The following is a 25591-nucleotide window of genomic DNA, read 5'->3' as shown; positions in this document are numbered from 1 at the left end:
GATTTAGTGAAAGGAGGCCACTTGGTGACTGTAATTCCCCTATCATCTCACATTCCTCCATCAGAATCCTTTATACGAACTAGCCTGGTGAGATGTTACTGTGAGGTGGTACTTTCTGGTCGTGCTATAAGCCAGCAGGGCCACACAGCCTAAGCCTTCATCTTCTCAAACATCTCTACGGTCTCTTGTAGTGCTTGTAATCTTGCATCGATATCTCGTTCCCGGTTCTCGTAAAATTGAATAGTATCGGAACCTTTGCTTAGCTCTGCTTTGATGGTATGCACATCAACTTGTTCTTTTCTTGCTTCATCTATCTTCACTTTGAACTTGTCAGCCTCTTTCGCAGCATCTTGTATGCGATTTTTGACTTCAAGATAAACGTTTGCGTCAGCTGAAACAGGGAAAACTGCACAGTCAGTATGTTTGGTTTCTCCAACCTTCGCAACACTGATCTTCACTGGTGTCTTGCGTCGGATTGCGCAGAGTGATTGAATCGTGGGAAGTTGTGCTGACACAGTATCGTACGACATTTGATTAAGGCAGGAGATATGAACCACACCTTCGTCCTTAACAGCGTAGTCTTCTAACAGTGAACGGATACCTTTAGAGCAGCCCAGTACGAGCTCATAAGCCACCTCGGATTTCGTGTCATCAAAGGATGGCTCATACTGTGGATATTCAGCGATTGTGATTGAGGGTGTGTTGTCGTTTGGTCTGCGTGGTAGCCGCTGCCAGAGCTCTTCAGTCAAGAAGGGCATAAAGGGAGATAAAAGTCGTAAGCCATGTTCGATTGTGGTATACAATGTATCCATAGCTGAGCGAGCTTCTTCCGGTGTACCATTTGAGATGATCGATTTTGAGTTCTCAATGTAGATATCAAACAACTCATCGTACAAGTACCGTTGACTAATCTTGGTCGATAATCCGAACCTACGCTCTTCTAGTGCCTGATTAATTTGTTTCACAGCTGTGTTCATCTTGGTTAAGATCCATCGCTCTGGTAGGCTCTCATTTCCTGTTAAAGCACTGCTTTCTCGAGGAACGAAATCACTACCAAGCTTTCCAAGGACATATTTCGTGGCCTGATAGATCTTGTTACAGAATCTAGAGGAGCCAGTCATCGTTCTCATATCGATTTTCATGTCGCTGCCAGATGATTGAGTCTGACTTATGAGCGAGAACCGCAAAACATCAGCTCCGAATTTCGGGATACCTTGTGGAAAGGCCTTCTTTTGGTATTTGATGGCATTCTTGACTTCATTTTGAGGCAAATTGCCATGGAGCAACTTTTGATGCAAATCATCTAGGCTGATCCCATCAAGGATATCTATCGGGTCGATAACGTTGCCAAGAGATTTTGACATTTTCCGGCCTTCATTATCGCGCACCAAACCATGACAGAAGACTTCGGTAAAGGGCACCTTTCCGGTCAATTTCAGAGAAAACATGATCATGCGACTGACCCAGACTGGCATGATATCCCAACCTGTCTCCAAAGTTGTAGTCGGAAAGAAATTTTCGAGATCTGACGTCTTTTCTGGCCATCCAAGAGTGGCAAACGGCCAAAGTGCAGAGCTGAACCAAGTATCTAACACATCATCATCTTGCCTGAGTGTCACTTTCTTGCCAGGGAACTTTTGCTCTGCCTTTTCCCGAGCTTCGGTTTCTGTCCGGCCACATACCCAGTGCTCCTCATCAGCATCATTCCCACAATCCTCACCCTCGATACTGATTGCCCAGACCGGTATTCGATGACCCCACCATAGTTGTCTCGACAGGCACCAGTCTTCCGGGTCTTGCAATCGTTCCAAGAATAGGTCCTTTTGTGTCTTTGGTTGGATAATGATTTCGCCATTTTCAACTACTTCCATTGCAGCTTTCGACAACGATTTTGTTCTCATCCACCATTGGGGTATCAGGAACGGCTCAATAATATCCCCCGATCGGCTGCAAATCGGTACAACCATCTTATTCGGCTCTTGTTTCGTATAGAGGCCGAGTTTCTTGAGTTCATTGATAACACCATACCTCGCATTGAATCTCTTCTCTCCAGCAAAAGGACCAGCATTGCTATTGAGAGTACCGTCTTTGTTCAAAATGTTGATGAATGGCAGGTTATGTTTTTTGCCCAAATCGAAATCATTATGATCATGAGCAGGTGTTAGTTTGACAGCACCAGTTCCAAATTCTTTGTCAACATATTCGTCGGCGACAATCTTCAGCTTTCTATCGGGAATAAACGGATGTTGCGCAGTCTTGCCAACGAAATCCTTGTATCGATCGTCCTGAGGATGCACGGCAATGCCAGTATCACCCAGCATTGTCTCTGGCCTTGTTGTTGCAACTTCAATAGTCTGATTAGACCCTTCAATTGGATACTTGAAATATGTCAATGTTCCAAATTCGATCTTTTTATCATAGCCTGGCACACTAAGTTTGGTACTTCCTTGAAGCTCCTTTTGGTCAACTTCAAGTGTAGATATAGACGTAGAGAGGCTACATGACCAATGTACAAGCTTATTAGCTCTGTAGATGAGGCCCTCTTCGAAAAACCGCACGAAACTCTCATTGACCGCTTTAGAAAATGGCTCACTCCTCGTGTAGGCAATGCGGTCCCAGTCCGGAGAGATACCTAGTCTGCGTATCGTTTTGATAATCGCTTCTTGATACACCTCCTTCCAATCCTCACATAGCTGCACAAATTCATCCCTTGTAAAATCCTGCTTTTTAGACTTTCCATCTTTCGGATGTTTGGCAAGCTGCTTTTCGACAACAGCTTGGGTCGCAATGCCTGCATGATCGCAGCCGGGGATGTAGAGTGTTGAGTGACCTTGCATACGATGTAATCTAGTAAGGGTATCTTGTAATGAAACTGCTAGGGCATGTCCAATATGTAATCTGCCTGTGACCTGCGACTGGTGTTAGCAGATAGCCATGTTACCAATACATATATCAGCTCACACATTGGGTGGTGGCATAGCAATGACGTATTTTCCTCTCGCTTTAAGGCTGCCATCGTTCTCTGTTTGTGGTTTAAAAAGTCCCTGCTTCTCCCAAAAGCTATACCAGGAGGACTCGACGACATTGGGTAAATAAGTGTTGTGGAATTCCTCATCAAATGGCTTTAAAATCTTTCTCTGTCCGTCTGGTGTCTCATCAACCCAATCGTTCGATTGGACGAACTTCTTACGCTTCAGGTTTTGCTCGATTTTGTTGGCGAGTTTCTCATGCTTCAATCGCTGGTTGCCGCTGACGGGTTCCGCCTGTGTAGAAACCATGCGCAATGGTACACGCAAGGGCACCAGCCGGTGCCCAAGGTGGAAACTGCAATTGCGAATGCTGTATCTTGCCCGCATATTCGATGTTAGTCGAAATCATATGTCAATAAGCTCGAGATCTTTTTTATATCAACCCCACTACGCGTGCGCATATAAAAAGTCGCGAAGCATAAGTTTCCACGGCTTAGTCAATCATTTCATTGAGATGTATAATGAGTAATGAGAGGTAATTGGAAATGAAAATGTGTGAGAGTTGCCTTTTCGTGATAATGGAAAATCAATAGATGCTAGGTAGCTACTAGATAGGTTTAAAAGATGTACAGTATTGTATGATTGTGTGTATGATTCAAATAATCCCTGCCCTGCTCCTAACGATAAGCTAGTGCTACCTACTGGAATGCCTGGAATCTCGAACCACCATTGTGCACCCATACGACGATACAGACAACACCAGCTCCTACTCTATCTCTAATGACAATGGCAGTGACAATGAACACGCCCATACGAAGTACCACATACAAATTGAACTATTCCTATAAAGTCGTGCAACCGATTAGTATAAAACTAGGGAAGCTGGAAGCTCATCTGCCACCCTTTCCATAAACAGAAGAGATAATCGGAATCATGATCATAATCTGGTCTATTCATACTCCCATACACAGACACGGCTGTCTCTTGTTGCAGCCATCAATACTTCTCTCATTGTACAAACCACTGTCGTGAAAGTTTAACCACATGTGTACCTAGTAGATATTACGGTTCTGAGACACCGCCTCACACTCTAAATACTGATAGTCGGCCGTTTGAACAGCCGACTATTAGATACTAAACGAGATCGCTCTCTTGTTACGTTCAACTAAGGTAGGAGGGTAGCATGAGAGGTAGGCGAGCTCGTAGGTACGAATCAATAACAAAAACGAAAGTATCAACCGGGACTTTCTCGGGAATTTAACCACACCATTCACCCAATATCTCGGCTCGGGCAGATGTTACCGCGAAGTGTGCTCGTATGCCAAGGAAGCACAACCCCGCAAACTCTCGCAGATCACAACCTTTTGACTAAGAGCACCACAATGACAACAAGCAAGTGCAGTTGTACAAACAAGGTGTTCACTGTTCAGTAGTCCATCTCTTATGCCATTATCCATCCGATGGATAGCAAATGACCTTTGGGTCTGCATCTGTCCTGACATGGGTATGGACGAATCGATGAAATTGCAACGAATCGTCCGGTCGTATACTTTACGCCTTCCTCTTTTGAGTCACGCGTGGAGCTTTACAAAAGCATAATGATCTCACGCGCCAGTGAAATGGTTTTTAAACCGGCATGGTTGTGTGGTGAATTGAGAGGAGATCGCGGGGTAAACAACTCAATACAACTCGTACCTGATTAACCGATATTGGCCAGACTTACATGTATATACGATCACATCCCTTCAGAGGTTTGCTTGGGTTAGGATTTATATGCACTTACTGTAGGGAATAAGTACACCAATTCTCCTCTTTTCAATCATTTCAAGTCTAGACCATCCATTCAAATCAGAGGTTCTAGAGTATTCCAAACTATCATGAGAGTCTCCTCGAACAATGTCGCCGTTACGGCTACATTCTTGCTCTCTGCAGTTCAAGCACAATGCCCAGATTACTCTCAGTATTCTCTCACACAACATCCACCTCTTAGCAGTGGGAGATATGCATTATCATGGATGAGACCAGAACCAGCATGTCGGACCTTCAACTCCTCAATTGTAGAGAAAACCATTAGTGATATGGAGTCAGTGATTGCAGACCCTGATCTCTACCGCATATTCCAGAACTCATTTCCCAACTCTCTCGATACAGCTGTGAAATGGAGAGGCTATGCAGCAGACAACGCGGAAGAAGAATTGACGTTCTTGATCACGGGAGATATTGATGCGATGTGGCTACGAGATTCAGCAAACCAGATGCAAAGTTACTTGCCATTATTGACGAATGATTCGTCTCACGATTCCCTTGCAAGTCTCTATCGAGGCGTCATCAATCTCCAAGCTCGATATATTCTCGAAGCACCATACTGCAATTCCTTCCAAGCACCCACCGAAAGTGGAATTCCACCACAGCAAAACCAACCAAACCCAGATAACTTTACTCCCGCCCAACCCACCAGTATCGTCTTTGAGTGCAAATATGAATTAGACTCTCTGGCTGCATTTCTGGAGATCTCGAGTGACTATTACGATGCTACAGGTGATATCACGTTTTTTCAAAAGTTCAATTGGGTCAATGCTATTGAGACGATTATCTCCACAACAGAGGGACTTTTGATCGGAACCTATTCTGCCAATGGCAGTGTTAACACAAGTCCATATACATGGCAACGAGAAACAACCAGCTCAACAGAGACACTGAGTAATACTGGAGCTGGAAATCCCGTCCAAGAAGGCACTGGACTGATACGATCTGCATTCAGACCCAGTGACGATGCGTGAGTATTGCCCCTCAAAAATCAAAGACAATATGAAAACTTACAATATCCCATCACAATAGAACCATCTACCAACTCTTCATCCCAGCAAACATGATGTTCTCCCGCTACCTCGAATCATGCAGTAAAATCATGGCCAAAATCTACGGCCAGCAAGATCTCTCAGACCACATGCACACCTTCGCAAGTAGCATCCGAGCCTCCATCACCAAACACGGTATTGTAAATGATCCCGTCTACGGAAAAGTATACGCATACGAAGTCGACGGATTCGGTTCTGGTAAGTCATTCGTCTCTCGAACTCTTCCATTGAATGCCATCATCTAACGAGCTAAACATCAGCAAACCGCATGGATGACGCCAATATTCCCTCCCTCCTCGCAGCTCCTTTCCTAGGCTACCTAAGCGTAAATGACACCATCTATCAAAACACCCGCAAGTTTGTCCTCTCGAAAGATAATCCCTATTTCATGCGCGGTCCCGTTATTAACGCGTAAGTCTTATCTCCTCCCCTCATTCCCCTTCACTAACATCCCCACCAGCGTCGGCGGTCCACACGTTGGTCCCGGCCGCGCCTGGCCCATGGCCAGCATAATCCGCATCCTGACCTCCTCCTCCCCAACCGAAATCTACAGCACCCTCAAGGAAATCGTCAGCAGCACCGACGGACTAGGTCTTATCCACGAATCGATCAATTCGTTTGATCAGCATCAGTGGAGTCGTCAATGGTTTAGTTGGGCGAATGGTTTGTTTGGTCAGATGATTTTGGATTTGAATAGGAGAGGTGGAGATGTGGGCGCGGTGTTGGGGATGAGTTTTCAGTAGGGTGTTTGTTTGGTGAGGGGGAGAGAAAGGAGAGAGAACGGATGGTGAAAATTTAAGGAATAGGTAATAGGTAATAGGCACAATGATTCTTAATTTCTTGACACCAACTCACTCCAATCAATACAAATATAATTACAATTATAATACAATGCATAATAAACTGCTCTACTGAAAATTCTCTGCTCTTTATAGTTCATGCAGACATATAGTTGCAGGTTCAAGTATTTCTATCGTCATCAATCAACTCTGAAGATGTGGGTATCACCTAGGTAGATAGGTAGATGAAGATATTACATATATGATCTCGTCACCGACACTCTGTATTGGATTCAAGACATATATACTGACTACAATCCACAAATCACAAATCTTATCACAATAACAGCACAATTTGGGCAAGTAATTCATTGAAAAGCAAAGAGTTAAAGTCTATTCATTGCAAAGCTCCATAAACGAGGTTTCCATAATTTTATCTTCCTTTGCCTTTTCTTCTCCCGCTTCCACTCCCACTCCCAATCACAGGTGCAGGTCTCCTAGAGACTACTCGTTCTCGTTCCTCCGGAAAAACTTGTACTCCTCTTGCTAGCTCATCGCTTGAATCTGAATCTTCACTACTATCAGGAATAGTTATGACTTCTCTTTCTCCCCTCGGAGAAGTCCGATGTCTGAGGGATGAATCAGAAGGGATCCTATCGGTGGCAGCATAGCCCTGTGGTGGACTGCGTCGAATGGAAGTATAAGAAATATCGGCAGGACCGGAATAATTATGACGACCTGAAGATGATTGTGTGTACTGTTGCGGGACGGGTGGTGGCTGATCAGCGGTAACCTGGTAATCAAAGGGATCAGCAACATGGTATTGAGAAGAAAGAGAAGTCCGTTTGTTATTGGTGGAATGCCAGCTTTCTTCTTCGGGTAAGGAACGACGAGGACTGTTGTTATGGGAAGTAGGACGCATGCCGTCAGAGAAATGTCGACTCGTACCTGGGGGTGAATGACCATGACGTGCTGATGAACGAGAACGAGATGTGCCTCTGTCCGAAGGAAGGTAACCACCTATTGGAGTATACGAAGGTCCATCAGGTCCATCAACAATGATTCCAGGTCCCGCGGCAGCACTGTGGGAAGAACTACCAGATTTTCTTTTCGACTTTCTTTTCTTTGGATCACTGGCTGGCTTGGGGTCCATAAGAGATGCAATATCAACAGTTTTTCGATCGCTTCGTCGTTTCTTTTCAGCTCCGCTTCCACTGCTTCCTTTTTTGGCAGCTTTTGCGGCAGCAGCGGCTTGCATACGAATTCGTCGGCGTTCCAATGCATCAAGCTCTTCTTGCGTGAGCTTCACGTCTTGTCTTCCCTTTTCTTGAGCGCGTCGAATACGAGCTAGAGCACTTTGTACTATTGCTTCCTCGTTATCCCCTCGTAAAGCTAATTGTTTGTCACCACCTTCATGGTAGTCCGAATATTCGGAATCGGACTCGGAAGATCGCTCGGCCTCGTCATAAGAATAACCTCGCCTAGGCCTTGTGTTTGAAGAAATATCTATACCCGTGAAATGAAGTGGATCGCTTGCAAATCGTTTCGCGCCCAGATGTAACCCAACGCCTTGTGTATCTGTATCACCCTCGCTATCAAGCTCCTCGACACGCGACTGTTGCCAATGCCCTTGATCCTGCTCCCACTGCCTCCTCCTCCTGCTCCCCTTCGCCCCTGATGGTCTTCCCCATTGGGGCATAGATTTGGGAGATTGCGGCCGACCGTCTAGACCGCCTCCCCGGAAAAAGCCTCATCGATTGGTTTGTCCATGAATGAGGCATGTCCTATGATGCTAACTCCACTTGCTCCAATGAGCCAGAGAAGTGTTGTGAATGGTGACGCAATGATTCCAAGAGGAACTGCGACAATTAAGAGACCGGTGTAAAGCTGCGAGGATGTAGCTTGGAAACCAGCTAAGTTCAAATCTTGGCCCTCGAGCTTTCCAATAGCCCACATTCCTCCTACGGCAAGGATGATATCGAATAAGAGTAGGAGATTGGTGAGCAAGCTATAAATACTAAGCATAATGAACAAAGCAAAGTAGTTGCTGGCGAAGTGTCCAAGGTTATAGTTGACTCTGGACTGAACTTCACCAAAGTTTGCCGGCTTGGAGAGGCGTTTGAAATCGAAGAATTCATTGACAGGCTTGAGGTTGGCAAATCTGGTAGATAGAGATTGTGCCCGCACACCAGAAAATCTGTCAGACAGATTAAATCTGGACGAAATCAGATCGAAAGGGATGTTGATCCGAGACATTATGTCTGTTGATGAGAAGAATCCAAATATTTGAAGAAACTTTGATGAATGTAGAGAGCTACTTTGTGAATCGCTGAAGGACTGTTCAAGATTCTTGTATTTTCAATGGGGTTGTAAAGAAGGAAGAAGGTTGGGTAAGAAGTCCGAAGAGAAGTCTTTTCCCCCTAAGTGCCTTTGTTTAAGAGATCTGTCAATATAAAAAAAGCTCTGGTCAGCCAGCATTCGTCATCAAATAGGCAGGAGATAATGGATGCAAGCCAGATAGAAATCACGAATGAATGAATGAATATCAATTGGTCATGATAGAAAAGACTTACGAATGAATTGCGTACGTGAGTGTAGAGGTGAGTGAAGATTCAATAGATAAATCTTTAATAGATGGATGCACTTGATTGTCTCTGCGTAGAGTAAACTTTCGTGATAAATTTATCCCTTTGGAAACAAACGAACGATTGGCCCCTTACACCTTCTGTAAAAGATCCCCAGCAAGAGCTGCCGGGGAGGAAGATTAGGAATTTAAAAAAGCCTCAATAGAGGAAGAGTCCGGGCGTTCAGCCAGGGGGGTTAAATAAGGGACCTGAAACACATGCAGATTCGAGAAGTTCCCTCGTCAAACTTCTTATTAAAGATCTTCTGGAAGAGAAGAAGATCAAGAGTTGAGAAGGGGAAAGGGAAGGGGAAGGAAAGAAGGTGAGTGAAAAGTTTCAGTAGTACAGAATTTAATATGGGTTGCGGTGAAGCTTTGGGTAAATGGGTAGGCGCTTTTTGGGTTGGAAATACCGATTTAGAACTTGGAAGGGCGATGGGGCGATGGGCGACGGGCGGTGGGCGAAGGACGAGTAAGTACGAGCGATGGGAGGGATGGAGGGATGAGCGAGAAGCGTGCAGATTGGAAAAGCGTGTACTTGCATAACGCATGAAGCTATCTCAAGACTATCCACTCGTTCCTGTTCATCATTGGAGACAGCAAGGCATGGAACCTTGGAGACCATACATGCAATCATACATAAAATACACAAAATGCATAACTTTGTGCAACTATGCGATTCCCCCATCGCTCAACCTATGGAATTGTTACAAAATGGATGATTAAGCAAATAACACTCAGCACTCAGCACTCAGCACCCAGCACCCAACACTCACTCCTACAAGAAGACAACTAGGTATGAAATGTAAGATATAATGAATGGTCTCTCGTATGTGAATCAATTTGTTTGGCCATGATTGTTCTCAACTCATTGAGCCTATCAAAGAACACAAGAGCCAATGAGCCAAAATCCACTCCAGGCCAGAATTTCACTAAGCGGTCATCCTTGTCTGATTCCTAAAAATCTCGCTGTCATCTTTATATAATTCCGTTCACCAGAAGAAAGTTCCTAGAACATAAGAAAGTAAGAAAGGATTGATAACAGAAGGGTCACATCATCGGTGTGCTTCTTCTAATTGACACTCTTAACTTCTTCTTCATTCTGGCAAGATGAGAGGTTCTTTCTATACCTTCGCCATATTGGCCTGTCTTTTGGCCTTTGTTGCGGCATGGAGTAAAGAAGGTGAGTTGGCTTATATAGCCCATCCCATTAATATTTGACAATTTCGGCCCAATTCCTTTCCTTACCTTGATTACGTCTTGCACACCTTTGAATGGATCAATTGGCTCATAGCAAATTATAGACCAGGAAATCTTTCGTCTGCAGAACGAGGTTGCTACCCATGACGGCCCTGAGGTTACATTTTACGATCTCCTCGACATTAAACCATCTGCCAACCAAGAGGAAATAAGAGCTGCATACAAGAAGAAGTCCCGCACTCAACATCCTGATAAGGTCAAGGCCCAATTCGTCGCCGATAAATCTACAGGAAAGGGCGAAAAGTCTAAGAACAAGAAGTCTGGTGCCAATGTCTCAAAGGGTCCTTCGCAAGCTGAAATCAAGGCACATTACCAAAAAGCTAGCGATCGATTCACACGTTTGGGTCTTATAAATAAAATTCTTTTGGGAGAGGGTCGCGCACGTTACGATCACTTCTTGAAAAATGGATTCCCAAAGTGGAAGGGCACTGGATACTACTATGCTCGGTTCCGTCCTGGTTTTGGCTCAGTGCTTGTGGGTCTCTTCATCTTCGTTGGAGGTGGAGGTCATTATCTCGCCCTCTATTTGAGTTGGAAAAGACAGCGCGAGTTTGTTGAAAGATATATCACATTTGCAAGAAACGCTGCATGGGGTGGAAATTCCAATCTCAATATTCCTGGCCTTGATGGAGCCGCTACACCTGGAACCGATACCGATGCTGATGCCGATCCTATGCAACCATTAAACCGAAAAGAGCGACGCAGGCAAGAGAAATTTTCCAAGACTGACAAGACTGAAAAGAAAGTCAAGAAGGCTAAGGCATCAGCACCCGGAACTCCAACCTCCATCACTGGGCCAAAGAAGAGAGTCGTTGCTGAAAATGGCAAAATTCTCGTGGTTGACTCTGCCAACAATGTTTACTTGGAACAAGCTGACGAGGATGGCAAAACCCAAGAATTTTTGCTTGATGTAAGTCACTCCTCAAACCGTTTCAAAACATCTCACTAACCTACAATTTAGCTTGACGAGCTACCTCCCCCTTCCATGAGAGAAACTGCTCTTTTCCGGTTACCAATTTTCGCTTTCAACAAAACTATTGGTCGTTTCTTGAACAAAACTCCAGTCGAAGAAGAATATGAAGAGGTTGAAGAAGCATCTAACAGCTCAGGTGCTGATGATTTTGAAGTTCTTGAGAAAGTTAAGACCACTGCAATCAACGGCAATGGTAAAGCAACAAGAAGAAATAAGAAGAATGGTCGATGAGCATAGTAACATCCTGGGTAGATGTTGTAACAAAATATCTGTAGCTTAGAAAAAGGTTCGGTCACATTTCAATACAAGAAGCAATTAGCTCCACAGCCCTGAAGTCAATGGCTGCCTTTGAAGATTTCATTGCATAGCTTTTGGTTTGGATGTATGTCTTTTTCTGTGTCCATGTTGATGATTGCATATGATCCCTAGGGCATGATCCTTGGCACTTGAAGATCTTGACTTTGCACTTTGCAGGAGACGCCAAGTAAGTCAGTGGCTACCTAGGTACAGTTCGTTTGGTCTGTTTCAAGCATTATACAAATTTAGACATAGTTCTTTCACCCCAAAAGAGTCCCCACACTTCGTAAAAGCTCATGGATCTGACCAAGTCCAATTCTAGATCTTGATGTCTCATCTTCTTGTCCCGATCAAAACTCTCAACACGTCTAGGCCTCTTGACTTTGTTGCTATTTGCTCGGCATTTCCGGGGTTATTATGGCTGTACTTTTCACTCGCAACTCCTCAAAGAATATCGTGTGTTTTCCTCATGTTTGCCTTCATGTTTGCCTTTTTTGGCCTCAATGTAATCAACCAAAGAAAGTAGTTAGTCTACTGTGCAACAAACAAGCTCCTGCGGCTCTAGTAATAAGCCCGTTCTAGAATATTCCTGATGTCTTCTAGATTCATGTTTAGTCTGAAAATACCTTCATTTCGTACTCGCTTTCTGTTGGTGCATGTCAATTCATTGGGTGGGACGAGGGGATGAAAGAAAAAAAAACGTGTGTTTTGCTTTTCTTCATCTTTAAGCGAGTACAAAAGGGGTACTCAATAAGATCTTAATAGAGTACTCAATAGAGTACTTCTTTTTTCCATGAAGGTCACGAGATATTCACCCTTTATTATATCCTCATAGAATCTGAAACAGTCTTCTTTGAAATTTTGACTATATTCTCTGTTAGTGTCAGAAAAATCTTTTGATGTAAAAGAAATTTTCTGCAAGGTGAGTGAATCTGGCAGGGAATTTAGGAAACGTTACCCTCAGTTCATGAGGTGTGGGTATCTACACATGAGATGGAATGGAATTGACATGGGCTCAATGCGCCATAATTTGAGATGATAATCGATTCCGCAATCAATCTGGAGATTGCTTCTTCAAACTCTGTGAAAACTCTGTTCATGGGGTCAACAGCGAACGACGTTTCATACCATCATGTTGAGCCCACTACGTGGATATAAAGTAATCGATCCTCCAAAGAAAATTTTCCCAAAGTCTTTGTCGTCTCAGTACCTTTCCTCTCGCTCCCGAACTTATTGAGACCCATAATGGGAAGTTTTCCTCTTCAATCTTCAATAGAAAGACATCTCTTCAAAGATTCTTTGGGCCCGCAGGTACGGAGTTCCCGGCTTATCTTCTTGTTTATCTTGAACAGCGCAAAGTCCAATCATCTATAAATCACGTCAACTTCGTTGCTTTTGATACGTTTCTTCTTTTCTCCTTACCCATATTCAATCTTTAAGATTTTACACCCACACTCACTCTATAAATCAATTACCTTCAAACTACATTCGTTATGAAGTTCACAAACGCAATCGCTCTCGCCATCTTGGCTGCTACTGCCACCGCCGTCGCGGTCCCAGAGCCATGGTGCGGAAGGTAAGATAATTTCCTTTCCCTTGAATTTATCTCCTAACAGAATTCATTGCTAACATATGCTTCTAGACCCGGTCAACCATGCAAGCGTGAGGCCGTCGCCGTCGCTGCCCCAGTCGCTGAGGCATGGTGCGGACGCCCAGGACAACCATGCAAGCGTACCCCAGAAGCCGAAGCTTGGTGTGGACGTCCCGGTCAACCATGTAAGCGTGATGCTGAGCCATGGTGCGGACGCCCAGGACAACCATGTAAACGCGAGGCTCTCCCAGAAGCCTGGTGCGGACGTCCCGGACAACCATGCAAACGTACTCCTCTCGCCGAGGCCGAGGCCGAAGCTTGGTGCGGACGCCCAGGACAACCTTGCCGCAAGAACAAGCGCGCTGCTGAGGCCGTCGCTGAGGCTTTCGCTGAGCCATGGTGTGGACGCCCAGGACAACCTTGCAAACGTGATGCCGAAGCTGATGTTTCCGAGGCTGCCATCAAGAGATGCAACATGGTTGGAGGAGCTTGCTTCGAGGCGAAGAGACTCGCAAGAGATCTTGCCGAGGCTACCGCCGAGACCGTCGAGGATTCCGATGCATTCCTCGAGTCCCTCAACATCGAGACCCGTGAGGTTTCCGAAGTTGTTGCCCGCGAGGCTGAGGCCTGGTGTGGCCGTCCCGGACAGCCATGCAAGCGCGATGCTGAGGCCTGGTGCGGACGCCCAGGACAACCATGCAAGAGAGAGGCTCTTGCCGAGGCCGAAGCTTGGTGCGGACGCCCCGGGCAACCATGTAAACGTGAGGCTCTCGCCGAAGCTGAGGCTTGGTGTGGACGCCCTGGTCAACCATGTAAGCGTACTGCTGAGCCATGGTGCGGACGCCCAGGACAACCATGCAAGAGAGAGGCTCTTGCCGAGGCCGAAGCTTGGTGCGGACGCCCCGGGCAACCATGTAAACGTGAGGCTCTCGCCGAAGCTGAGGCTTGGTGTGGACGCCCTGGTCAACCATGTAAGCGTACTGCTGAGCCATGGTGCGGACGCCCTGGTCAACCATGCAAGGAGAAGCGTGAGGCCGATCCCGAAGCTGAGGCCTGGTGCGGACGTCCCGGACAACCTTGCCGTGCCGTCAAGCGTGCTGCCGAAGCTATTGCTGAGGCGCTTGCTGAGCCCACTGCTGAGGCCTGGTGCGGACGCCCCGGTCAACCATGCAAGCGCGAAGCTCTTGCTGAGGCTGAGGCCAATGCTGAGGCATGGTGCGGACGTCCAGGACAACCTTGCCGCAAGGCCAAGAGAGATGCGTTCGCTTTGGCTTATGCTGCCGATATTGCGCTTGCGCAATTGTAAGTGGCACCATACCATTGCCTACGATATCGCGCCGAGAACAGGATAACACGTTGCTTACGAAGGTTTTCGTCTCGTGAAATTCTGTTCGACTGATTGTATCGATATCTCTCTACATTTCCTTGACTCCTCTTCCTTGTCGCATTTATTTTTGTCTCTTAGACTAGACTTTTTGCAGTACACAGATTGCGCTAGACTTTTGCGCCGTTGGAAACTTCGATTCATTATTATTTTTCAAAAGGTATACATAAAAAACATATATATTTTTCACTTCTACGTCGTCGTCATATCATATCACATCATTGATATCGATATTTGATCAGCAGACACACTTTGGGATACCGAATACAACACATGAGATGCTGGATCTCGGCATAGCCGAGATTTCCTCAACTTATTTTCAACACAGATGTCGAATATTGTTGGAGCTTGGGAATAGTTAGCTAGGATTTTCTCCCCGAGGAGATTTTGGTGGCTAGGACGGAGACAATGATGGTTCGATTATTTCTAGGGGGATGACATGGTTTAGATAAGGTTTAGGTGGGAGTCTCTGTCTTTTTGAAAGTGGGAGATTTCTGCTGAGGCTTCGAAAATGTCATTTTATTATTATTTTCCCCGAATTAGGTTCTTTTGAGGGATGGTGATTTTTGTGAGATGTGAGATGTGAAGTGTGTGTGTTTATGTGATGTGATTTGTATTATTTCCTACTGATATCTTCGACATCTGGATCCCCAACAAATCAATAGCTAACTAGATCATTTTGTCATTACACAATCACTCCATGTTTTGGCAATTTCTATATACATATGACCTATATGACAGCTTGCATGTTCACTTTCCTTCGAACTTTTGCATAGGTATCCAATTTATCTTCTAGGAATCAACTCACAAATATTACACGTCTCCCGCCTTGTTTGACAGGCTAGCACACTTACTGGTCTTCTTTCTGAAGAGGTTAACCCAACATCTTCTTCTGAAATGGGAGAAGAGTCTTCGAACTATATTTTGTAGGTACTCGTTCTAAAATCTTGGAAATGATCAAATTTTTCGTTGTCTGTTCAGACGAATTGTGTTGAGATATTGATTTTTAATCACCTCTTCACAGAGGCAATTGTACTTACTAGGGACTTATATATCATATCCAGGTACCTAGTGTATAGCAAAAAACAATTTCGAAGCTCTTGCAGATTATAATAAAGATTTCATCGCCAAATGCTTTTCGAAGAGCTGCAAATCTAGAACACAGCTGCTGCTGACAATGATCGAACGAGAATATGAGACTGCTGTGTAGGGGAACTCGGAATACGTATGAAGGGTGGGGAACGATACAGGCTTTTCTTAAAGAGATACGGTTCACTATTCAGCATGTCTAGATTTCGGAGTAGTCTCGACTAATGACTGTTTTGGGATTTTTGTTATACTTTATTATATTGATAGTAGAATGGTAGCTAGCTCGTGAGGGAAATCAGAAAGGTATGTGATATAAGCGGGAGAAACAAATGGAGAGGGGTATTGGAGAAACACCTCTTCCTTCTAGGTTTTTGAACTATATTTCTGTATCGTGTCAAGTTGCAACCTTAACCGAGTCAGCCCGTAGGCAATGAATGGCGCAAACAGAGTCATTTACTGCCGAACCTACATAGATATGCAAAGGAGAGTTGAACTGAATGGATTTCTATTGCGAATTGAAGAGTTGACTGCTTGAGACGATAAGAAGAGACGGCTACTCAAAACGAATGTGTGAGAAGTGCGGAGCGAAATAATGAATCAAGGGGTTTGTGACGATGACGGACGAGGCATAAACAACAGCACCCATTGAAGCTTGGAGCATGTGATGTACATGAAGGCGGCAGAAGAACTTGCCGTACGTCACCTTCGTCTTCTATTTTCTAGATGTTGTATCTCATCGATTCAATTCACATCTGCAAATAATGACGAAGTCAGAAGATCATACAGTTACAAACTCGACTGAAGAAGACCATGAATATCTTGAAGGGAGCCAGAAGCAAAAGTCTGAATAGAGTAATCAGTGCAAAGTCAAGGGATAGTGCATGTGCCCGATTGTCTTTAATAATCTTATGGCAGAATACATTGTCATGATAGAGTACTGTTCAAATTACACAGGTCATATTTCCTTATTACGCTGGCGACCAGTCCACCCACTATCTTGGGATTGTGATAATCCTCGAGATTTGAACTCTTGCCTGATAACCTTCAATCTGCCAATGTTTCGTTCCTTGTCAATTGGTGTAACACGTTTTCCAATAACACTGACATTTGGTAATGACAGTATCTGTTCTTCTTCCAAGGCTTTATTCAGGGTTGAAGGTTTGGGTGGAGTGATGAGATGTTGTAAGAGCTTTTCTGCCGTATTTGAATGATTGATGGCATGATCGGGTATTCTTTGACCTGTTAATTGCATTGTGCGTTTAACAACCTGTAAATTATCAGTAAATGCTTCATCAGATATTCTTATGATGTAACCTACAGCAAATTTGATGGCTGGGTCAGCGAGAGAAATCTGGAGCCACGAATTTCCCCAAGATGCGACCAGTGCTTCAGCACTATCCTTCAATGGGTCCACGGTTGAACGATCCGCAGCGACATCTTCTTCCGATTCTGTGGGGTTTTCCTTCTTCACAGTCTCGTCAATCTTGGGTGTAGGCTCTGGGTGTAAAGGATCTATGGGCGACCTGTCGGCAGCTACATCTTCTTCAGACTCCGTAGGCGCAGTCTTCTCTGAGGTCTCATCGATGGAGGAGGTTGCAGCGAGACGAGCTTTACGTTTTTGCTTGCTTTTTTTAGAAGGCGCTATGGGGGGTACCAATGATTGGATTATCTGTTCTAGAGAACCATTTTCTAAAAACTGTAAAATAGCACCCGAGTCTGAAGGATTGATCTGTACATTCTCAGTAAAATCAATACCGGGCTGAGTCTGAGAAATTTCCGACAGCGGTCTTCCAGCTTGTCTCAAGGCGAAAACTTCGACTAAAGCACGATGTAATGCCGCGGTCGCTTTTGCAGAACTTTCGATCTTTTCTTCAGGAAAAAACAGTTTGTATGGATACTGGGCATCCAACTCCTCGCCCCAGGAAGCCTCGTAGCCACCAATAACTTCCAATTCCTTTCCATTGTCTGCCGGCTGATAATCTTCAGCATCCTCAGGTGCTCTAATCTCTTTCCGTTCAAATTTTGGTTCCGCTTCTTTCGCCAACAGTTGACTGGGCCCGGTGTAAGGATCTGAGGATGTGGCAGTGGATTGTTTGAATAGACTTCGTCGCACTCGCTGGCCAAGTGATTCTTTGTCTGCCCCTCTTAAAGAAGTTGAGAATGAAGAAGTCTGGTTTCTGCATGCTGAGCAACGATATGCGAACGGATTTTGTGATATAGACCGGGTACGTAAGAGGTCAACAGACCTATCTATTCTCGTTATTCGACGCATTGTGTGTGAATTGGTAGTTTGAGATGCAATGATGTTATTTGGATATCTCTTTGAGCTTGAACTTTTTGGATCAAAACGAGCTAGTCCTTAAAAGTACTAGCTTATTTGAATTATTATGTGCAGACCCTTGAACTTACAACCGGGGAAGCGCATCATCGCATCGCAAAACGATGACAGTAACAACTTCAACAGAAAATCAATTGTGACATCGAGAGGTCTTTTTATTGGAGCAAATTGATTGAAAGTTTTCTCGCCCATCAACAGGAATCTCACCAATATTTGAGTAATCTAAAATACCCAGAATTCAAAGTGCTTGACACATCCCTAGATAACAAAGATGAGGGGCATATACTTCTTGCTTTTATTGTGTACATTGATTGTTGCAACAATAGCGGACTGTAGGTACCTGTTCAAGATTGTTGATTCCCTATTTGCTAATTGTTATTAAAGCACCGCCGTCTTTTTGCAAATGCACCTGCTTTACGAATAGCACCATCATTCCCTTGTCTTCACATTCGAGCTCTTCATCCGACAAATCAGACTCGAAGCACGACTCTCGTGCCCCAGCTGCAACATGTACTATGTGTAATCGAGCATTCTGTCTCGCTCAGCGACTGCCAATATGTAAAGAGGCCGAGGAGAAAGATGTTTTCACAACGTGCTTTCAACGAGATAGCAGAAAGGATCAGATTGTGGTACTGACTTTCATTGCTGGTACTTTAGGCTTGCTTGGTTGGGCAGCGGTGAGAAAAGTTGTTGATAAGAGGAAGGGATTGAATGTTGGACTTGGGGATACGCAGCAAGGGTATGCTCCAGTTGGAACTAGATAACTACAAACTCTATAGATGCAAACCGAGGAGGATTTCCTAGAACACACCTATTTTGAGGGAACAAGTCATTCTTTTCAAACATTTGCTATATTTTTGAGGCATCCTAGTACATGACTGAAAGAGCATCATATGAAATCAGTGCTTGGGATGCTGATATAATTCTCAATAGCGCGAAAACGATCAATTGACTTCCTCAGAATTCGGACATGTCTTTCGACCTTTCACGGCAGTGTTTCTAGCCGTTGGGCGTGGAAAGAATGACATTCAAGATTTTGTTAATCTGCCATTATTTGAGGATGAGAAGGCAGAGGGAGAAATATTCAATGATCGGCAACGTTTTCTCCTGGCTTAAGACTACTACACTTTACACACGAACACCGTTTAACCACTATTCTCTCCAAGGATATTACATGCCAGCCTCTCATTCTTCGCTTCTAAGCCCAAGCTTTGGCGATTCTGTAGTTCGCTATTTCCTCAATCTTCATGAAGAAAAAATTGAGTCGAAGCAAGTTCCCACCGTTAAGCTTTATGGTTTAACCTAGAAAGTTCGTGTTGAGATGATGGGTCAGCTGCAAGGAACCTTTCCTCCGGAATCATTTCTGAAGTCTGTAGATGAACTATGTGGTACGCACTTTCAGGAAACAATGAGGAATATACTTGCATTGTTTTACAGGCAGCATTTCAGGCCATGGGTTTATTTCAGGATCAGAAAGATAAATTTGTTTATCGTTTAGGACGGGCGAATCACACGTGGAACCTTTATAATATTAATCGCAGCTTTACAGAATGATTGGGAGAGGTTATAGGCACTCTACGTGGTTGCTGGAACTCATCAGTCCGCCTCAAGCCTTCCCCCTTACTTATATCTATTGGACAGCAGGATTGGTGGGTTTGACGATGGGCCCGCCAGAAAACCTAACTTCAACCCATAGTTAAGTTGAGCCGTCTATCTGTTTCCGGCTTCCTCGCTTTCCAGATCGCTGTCATTTGACGATGGGCTCGCTAAAGAGTTGACTCCAACCGGTGCTAAGGTTGAGTCATATATTTGCTTAAGATTCTCCTCAATCTCCAGATCGCTGTAATTTGATAACGAGCCCGTGCTGAAGTCCATCTCCACAAATTGTGGTGTGGCTAGGCCGTATATTTGCTTCGGAATCTCTCCGATTTTGAGACAGCTGTCATTGGATTGTGGGATTATATCAACGAAGAGTCCCGATTGTCTTTGCCTCGTGTTCTCCCGCTGAGCGTAAAGTAACATCAAATGTTCGAGTTGCGTTGATATACAAAGTCCGATTGTTGCTGTAGTTGGATCCGACTGGGGACAGTGGGTGAGAATGTCACCTATCTTACTACTCTTCCTCTGAAAAACTTCTCCATCTATCCAAACCCAAACCCAGTACCGCCAATGGTAATACCTACTGATTTTTTCGATTATCGACTCCATCCTGGCACTCGACCTCTGATTCAGGCATCACTACCGCGAATGGTATTGCTTACCACTCTTTTCTACCATACCCTTCAATTTTCCCACTACGATCCTACCAATGATATAAAGCTATGGAAAGGGAGATCAAAGGCTTATAACAAATCGTTGCCTAAATACTACAATATTGAAAAGCGAGAGAAAGAATTGAAGGTTCATGCGGATAGAAGGTCAAAATTGCTTGGAGGTTATCACAATTACGCTAACTCAGAAACATAACATTTTAAGTATTTGAAGAACTAGCACACTCCATTGTTAGAAATAGCAAAATCTGCCTACAAAGAGACAGCACTATCTTAAAACCTTGTAACTTCTCAAATATGCGATCTTGGCAGATGAGATTTGGTCATATCATAAAGTACTGAATTCAGTCCATCATCTTCTATTCTTCTTGAATTATTCAACCATCCCTTCCCGATGATCCATCGCCGCACGCTGCCTTTTTCCTACCCTCCCATTCCGTAATAGCAAGCATACACCACTCGAGCCTCTTCTTTTTTATTTTCTCTTCGTCCACTATTTTCTCATCCTGACGACCTTGTCCCGTCGTAATATGATCGATTGATTGATGATACTCTGGCTCGCAATCTGGACATCCATATCCTGAATTTATGAGTGTACGTTTCAGGATCGAGGGACAAAGTGTTGTTTCAGACTTTTGCCGTTGGTCTAGTGGAGGAGGGAGTGATAGGTTATGGATCACTTGTGGACAGGTTGTTATGGTTTTGTCAGAGGAAGTAGACGACTTAGGATCGGAGGATTTGGATGGTATGATGCGAGTAGAGTGATGAAGAGATGTCGTAACATGGTTACATATTTGATAGTAGGTGTTGATTAACTCGCAGGGTGTTGATTTGGTTTCAGCTGTCATGTTTGAGTGATTGGCATCTTGAGCTCTCTCATGATTTTAAGGGAGTAAGTTTTGTCGTTAACAATCGAAAAAGGTACCTAAGTTGTCAAAGAATTGATTATGCCCCGTTTCGGGATATGCTGGGAACGGCTTCATGTATCGTGAAAACAATGGCTTTGTGAACTTGTCTCTACTACTCTTTCCCACTACATTCTAGAAGCCAGGACTTAGATGCTCAGAGGAATAGCCTCCCAACTTCCCCATACAGCCAGAATTCTCTGAATTTTTCGAGATCAGGAATTTAATACATCTATCTACACAAGTAATTCTAGGCTTTAAACAGAGACAAACGGAAGTCACTACACTCCTGTATTGTTACCTCACCCAGAGTCCCATCACCTTGTTGTACCCAAGTATTCTAATACACCAACTAATGCTTGACAATATCAAATATTCCACTTAAGTTGAATGAGAGAGAGACTACCAGGGGCATACTGCGTCTCCTTTCAATCCTGCCATGCATAGAAATAATGAGCATTTAAGAGAGTAGAGCCCGAGCTTTCCCCGCAAGGCGAGACTACCCCTCGATGATGCAGACAGTAGCGTATAACAGGCATAAGAGTATGATTAATTGAAGTTCTAACGTGTATACAGATACTCTTCTAGAGCTAGAGCAAAGCGAAATAACCCCCGCCTCCACGGCAGTGGCCTAGAGGAGCGTCATATTGAATATCAATGAAGCACCCACTCTACACAGACACGTGCTAGATACCTAGATAGGTAGTAAACGTAATGGCATTTATAATTTCCCATCAAATGCTGAATCGTGGTACGTACCTATGTCGATTTATATAACGAATCAGAAAAAATGTTCGAATCTCTACTCTGCCATATCATGTGAATAGAAAAACACAGATTCAACAAACAATATACACGAATTATGTGAATCTACTTGTAGATGTGCGTATGTTGATACTTGGTTAGAATTTCCGAAGATTAATTAATGTGAAAAAATCAAGTGAAGCGTGAAATTCCGCTCCGTGACAAACCGATTCCACATGCCGTTTCCCAATTGGGTAAAGGCTGATTATCTCCAGCCGGGTTAAACTCTACCTTTTCACGGGTATTCCGACCAACTGAATATTTACGGCTTTCTTTAACACAATCAACCTACCAAAAATCCTTAATATTCTCTCATTTTCAAGATGCTGGCAAGAAACTCTGTCAGGTCGGCGCAAGTATGTAAATTAATTAAGAATTCTCAATCGCATCTTCTTGATTTGCAGATCATGTCTATGTCTCTCTCTTAGTCTGTCACAAGCTAATACCAACTTCTTATCAGAGCCTTTTGCGAACCGCCCACGTCGCTCCCACTAGAACTTTCGCAACTGTTCAATCCGATATCTTCAAGCCTACAAAGTATGGTGGAAAATATACTGTTACTTTAATTCCTGGTGACGGTATTGGAGCCGAGGTTGCCGAGTCTGTAAAGACAATTTTCAAAGCAGACAATGTGCCGGTCGAATGGGAACAAGTTGATGTATCTGGTGTTGAAACTGGAGACAAACACTCCGAGGACTTGTTCCGGGAGTCAATAGCATCCTTGAAGAGAAATAAGCTTGGTCTTAAGGGTATCTTGCACACACCTGTCGAGAGATCTGGTCACCAATCTTTCAACGTCGCACTCAGACAAGAACTCGACATCTACGCATCCATTGTTCTCATCAAGAACATCCCAGGTTACAACACTCGCCACAAGGATGTCGACCTTTGCATTATCCGTGAGAACACCGAGGGAGAGTACTCTGGATTAGAGCATCAATCGGTTCCAGGTGTTGTTGAATCTCTTAAGATCATTACCCGCGCTAAGTCTGAGAGAATTGCCAAATTCGCATTCAGCTTTGCTCTTGCCAACAACCGTAAGAAGGTTACCTGTATTCACAAGGCCAACATCATGAAGCTTGCAGATGGTCTTTTCCGTAAAACTTTCAACGATGTTGCTAAGGACTACCCCACTTTGGAGACCAACGATATGATTGTCGACAACGCATCTATGCAATGTGTATCCAGACCACAACAATTCGATGTTATGGTCATGCCTAACTTGTACGGAGGAATTTTGTCCAACGTTGGTGCTGCTTTGGTTGGTGGTCCAGGTCTTGTTCCTGGATGCAACATGGGACGTGAAGTTGCTGTTTTCGAGCCTGGTTGCCGTCATGTTGGTTTAGATATCAAGGGCAAGGATCAAGCTAACCCAACTGCTATGATTCTTTCTGGTTCCATGCTTTTGAGACATCTTGGTCTTGATGACCATGCTAACCGAATCTCCAAGGCTGTTTATGATGTTATTGCTGAAGGGTAAGTGATATCATTCATGAGTTATATGTTTACAATTTACTAATATTCCTACAGAACCGTCAGAACCCGTGATATGGGAGGAAACAACTCAACTAACCAATTCACTCGTGCTATTTTGGATAAGATGGAGTTGGCTGCATAGATTGGTGGATAGACTGTATAAAGAATACCCTAGATATGGATCGGAGTGTACATTAAGGGGTTGAAGTGCATGAAAAAAATTCATTATATCCGCAGATTTTCTTTGACTTTGAAGTGATATTTGTCGTTTCGAATTTTGTTTCGAATTTTAGCAATATAGCTATCAAGGTGTTCGGGATGATTTCGCTTACAGGGAACAAAGTTGATTAACACTTGCTATTTCGAAGAGTGTCAGACAGACTGGCATATAGGTTCAAAGATTTGGTTGTTTATCTCAAACCTCCTCCCATTCCTACCACGTCTCTCCCCGTTATTCCACCGCGAGCTCGGTTCTGTCTCTAGATTCAAAGTTCATGGGGGATGAGCTAATGATAGAAGATTTTCGAGCGTAGCGAGCAATGGGGATATGGGGGCTTGCCCCCATCAATGGTATATGACGCTCCGCTGGCCCTTCGGAGAACACTGCCGTGAGGGTAGACTAGAGTACGTACAGAGAGGGTTTCATCTACTTGTACATCCCTCTTTGACTATCTTGCTATCTCGACAATGGTACACTAGGCCAGGTAGGAAGACTTATAGATAGTAAGATTCTTACGGGTTCAATTATTAGAAATATGAGCATAGCATCATCATTATTTGAGCCCTGTTGTTACACAAAATATATCTTTCATTGTTGTTAAAATAACTGATATCATAGACACTCCGTACCCCAGTCTCCCCAACGCCATTGCATGCAAATACATACGTGAACTTTTCCAAACCAAGCCTTCTAAAAAGCAATGTTTCTCTTCCGTCCTGTATATTTGCTCGAATTCTTAACCACCTTTCCTTTCCTTTCCATTTGTTCCTTCTTCCCCAAAATCCATGCCTTGCTACCTTTCTTAACATCCTTTCTACCCTTTTCTCTATGCTTCTTCCTAGCATCCAACACATCAACTCCATCCATTCCCTTCACTATTCCCGTAATATCTCCATTGCTAGTCTCCACATCTCCTCCACCAACCGTCAAAACCAGATACAACTTTGCGTTTTTCGTTCCCGGATCATCCTCCAATATACCCGCTCCAAAACCAGCCTTGATAGCAGCACCAGTAATCATCGTTCTCTGCTGATCATTCTTCGGGTAGAATTGACACACAGCTCTTCCTCCTCTCTTCAACGAAGCATACAATCCTCCAAAAAACCTCGAAAGCCGTCCTGCACTCGAGACCTCACTACTTTCCGCATTGCACAACCATTGAATGGCACTAATACTAATTGCAGCATCGAAACTTCCGGCTCGAAAGGGAACGCCCTGACCAATATCACTTAACATCAAATCACCCTCTACATCTCGCTGTAATGCGATGTCGAGCATGGAAGCACTAATATCCATTCCGACCCAAATGTGTGGTCCGCCTTCGTCTTCGGGCACGGCGGAGAGGATTTCGCCTGAGAGACCGGAACCACAGCCGATGTCGAGGAGGAGGGAAGGGGTGGTAAGGTCGAGGAGCTCGAGGGCCCGGTTGGTCATGCTCGCTTGGATATTTTGGATTCGGGAGGAAGTGGTGTATTTGCGTGCTTCGGTGTCATTGTAGTGGAGGTCGGGGGGGCTAGAGGTGTGTTAGGGAGATGGGAATGGGGAATTGTCGCATGGAGGGGAGGGGAGGGGAGGAGAGGAGGGGAAATCTTACAGTGTATCTTCTGGGCGAGACATTTTTGTATTGGGGGATGGATGTCGATTGTACTTGTTTATGGAAATAGACCTGAGAAAAAACGAATGCCCAAGGTTTACGCTGAACTTTCTAAGAAATAAAGTGAATTGAATTGTCGCACACAAATTTATCAATTCTCG

The 25591-nt window shown here is 44.3% G+C and overlaps 10 protein-coding genes across 10 annotated transcripts; 5 read left to right on the top strand and 5 right to left on the bottom strand.

The window, feature by feature from the left end:
• Positions 1-149: 149 nt before the first annotated feature.
• On the bottom strand, positions 150-3710 carry Bfra_000398 (putative valyl-trna synthetase protein; the record flags this gene model as incomplete). The annotated part of the gene is made up of 3 exons (XM_037330844.1): positions 150-2909; positions 2964-3263; positions 3672-3710. 3 exons carry the CDS (start codon positions 3708-3710, stop codon positions 150-152), a joined length of 3099 nt encoding a protein of 1032 aa, XP_037197177.1.
• Positions 3711-4846: 1136 nt separating this feature from the next.
• On the top strand, positions 4847-6570 carry Bfra_000397 (putative duf1237 domain-containing protein; the record flags this gene model as incomplete). The annotated part of the gene is made up of 4 exons (XM_037330843.1): positions 4847-5745; positions 5808-6025; positions 6088-6238; positions 6288-6570. The coding sequence occupies 4 exons, from the start codon at positions 4847-4849 to the stop codon at positions 6568-6570; spliced, it is 1551 nt and encodes a 516-aa protein (XP_037197176.1).
• A 469-nt stretch (positions 6571-7039) lies between these two features.
• On the bottom strand, positions 7040-8862 carry Bfra_000396 (putative copii vesicles protein; the record flags this gene model as incomplete). The annotated part of the gene is made up of 3 exons (XM_037330842.1): positions 7040-7344; positions 7555-8272; positions 8338-8862. 3 exons carry the CDS (start codon positions 8860-8862, stop codon positions 7040-7042), a joined length of 1548 nt encoding a protein of 515 aa, XP_037197175.1.
• Positions 8863-10339: 1477 nt separating this feature from the next.
• Positions 10340-11693, top strand: Bfra_000395 (uncharacterized protein; the record flags this gene model as incomplete). The annotated part of the gene is made up of 3 exons (XM_037330841.1): positions 10340-10412; positions 10534-11399; positions 11451-11693. 3 exons carry the CDS (start codon positions 10340-10342, stop codon positions 11691-11693), a joined length of 1182 nt encoding a protein of 393 aa, XP_037197174.1.
• A 1559-nt stretch (positions 11694-13252) lies between these two features.
• On the top strand, positions 13253-14656 carry Bfra_000394 (putative pheromone precursor protein 1 protein; the record flags this gene model as incomplete). The annotated part of the gene is made up of 2 exons (XM_037330840.1): positions 13253-13335; positions 13402-14656. 2 exons carry the CDS (start codon positions 13253-13255, stop codon positions 14654-14656), a joined length of 1338 nt encoding a protein of 445 aa, XP_037197173.1.
• A 2122-nt stretch (positions 14657-16778) lies between these two features.
• Bfra_000393 (uncharacterized protein) lies at positions 16779-18095 on the bottom strand (the record flags this gene model as incomplete). Its single annotated transcript, XM_037330839.1, has 1 exon — positions 16779-18095. The coding sequence occupies one exon, from the start codon at positions 18093-18095 to the stop codon at positions 16779-16781; it is 1317 nt and encodes a 438-aa protein (XP_037197172.1).
• Positions 18096-18432: 337 nt separating this feature from the next.
• On the top strand, positions 18433-18925 carry Bfra_000392 (uncharacterized protein; the record flags this gene model as incomplete). Its single annotated transcript, XM_037330838.1, has 2 exons — positions 18433-18493; positions 18546-18925. 2 exons carry the CDS (start codon positions 18433-18435, stop codon positions 18923-18925), a joined length of 441 nt encoding a protein of 146 aa, XP_037197171.1.
• Positions 18926-19871: 946 nt separating this feature from the next.
• On the bottom strand, positions 19872-20183 carry Bfra_000391 (uncharacterized protein; the record flags this gene model as incomplete). The annotated part of the gene is made up of 1 exon (XM_037330837.1): positions 19872-20183. One exon carries the CDS (start codon positions 20181-20183, stop codon positions 19872-19874), a length of 312 nt encoding a protein of 103 aa, XP_037197170.1.
• A 2267-nt stretch (positions 20184-22450) lies between these two features.
• Positions 22451-23758, top strand: Bfra_000390 (putative nad(+)-isocitrate dehydrogenase subunit i protein; the record flags this gene model as incomplete). Its single annotated transcript, XM_037330836.1, has 3 exons — positions 22451-22496; positions 22601-23616; positions 23671-23758. The coding sequence occupies exons 1-3, from the start codon at positions 22464-22466 to the stop codon at positions 23756-23758; spliced, it is 1137 nt and encodes a 378-aa protein (XP_037197169.1). The 5' UTR covers positions 22451-22463.
• Positions 23759-24526: 768 nt separating this feature from the next.
• Positions 24527-25453, bottom strand: Bfra_000389 (putative bud site selection protein; the record flags this gene model as incomplete). The annotated part of the gene is made up of 2 exons (XM_037330835.1): positions 24527-25349; positions 25431-25453. The coding sequence occupies 2 exons, from the start codon at positions 25451-25453 to the stop codon at positions 24527-24529; spliced, it is 846 nt and encodes a 281-aa protein (XP_037197168.1).
• Between the last annotated feature and the right edge of the window lie 138 nt (positions 25454-25591).

The sequence above is a fragment of the Botrytis fragariae genome (assembly GCF_013461495.1).
Source record: "Botrytis fragariae strain BVB16 chromosome Unknown tig00000001, whole genome shotgun sequence".
Taxonomy (NCBI): domain Eukaryota; kingdom Fungi; phylum Ascomycota; class Leotiomycetes; order Helotiales; family Sclerotiniaceae; genus Botrytis; species Botrytis fragariae.
Note: the sequence above shows the minus strand (reverse complement) of the source record. Positions and strands in the feature narration are given on the sequence as shown.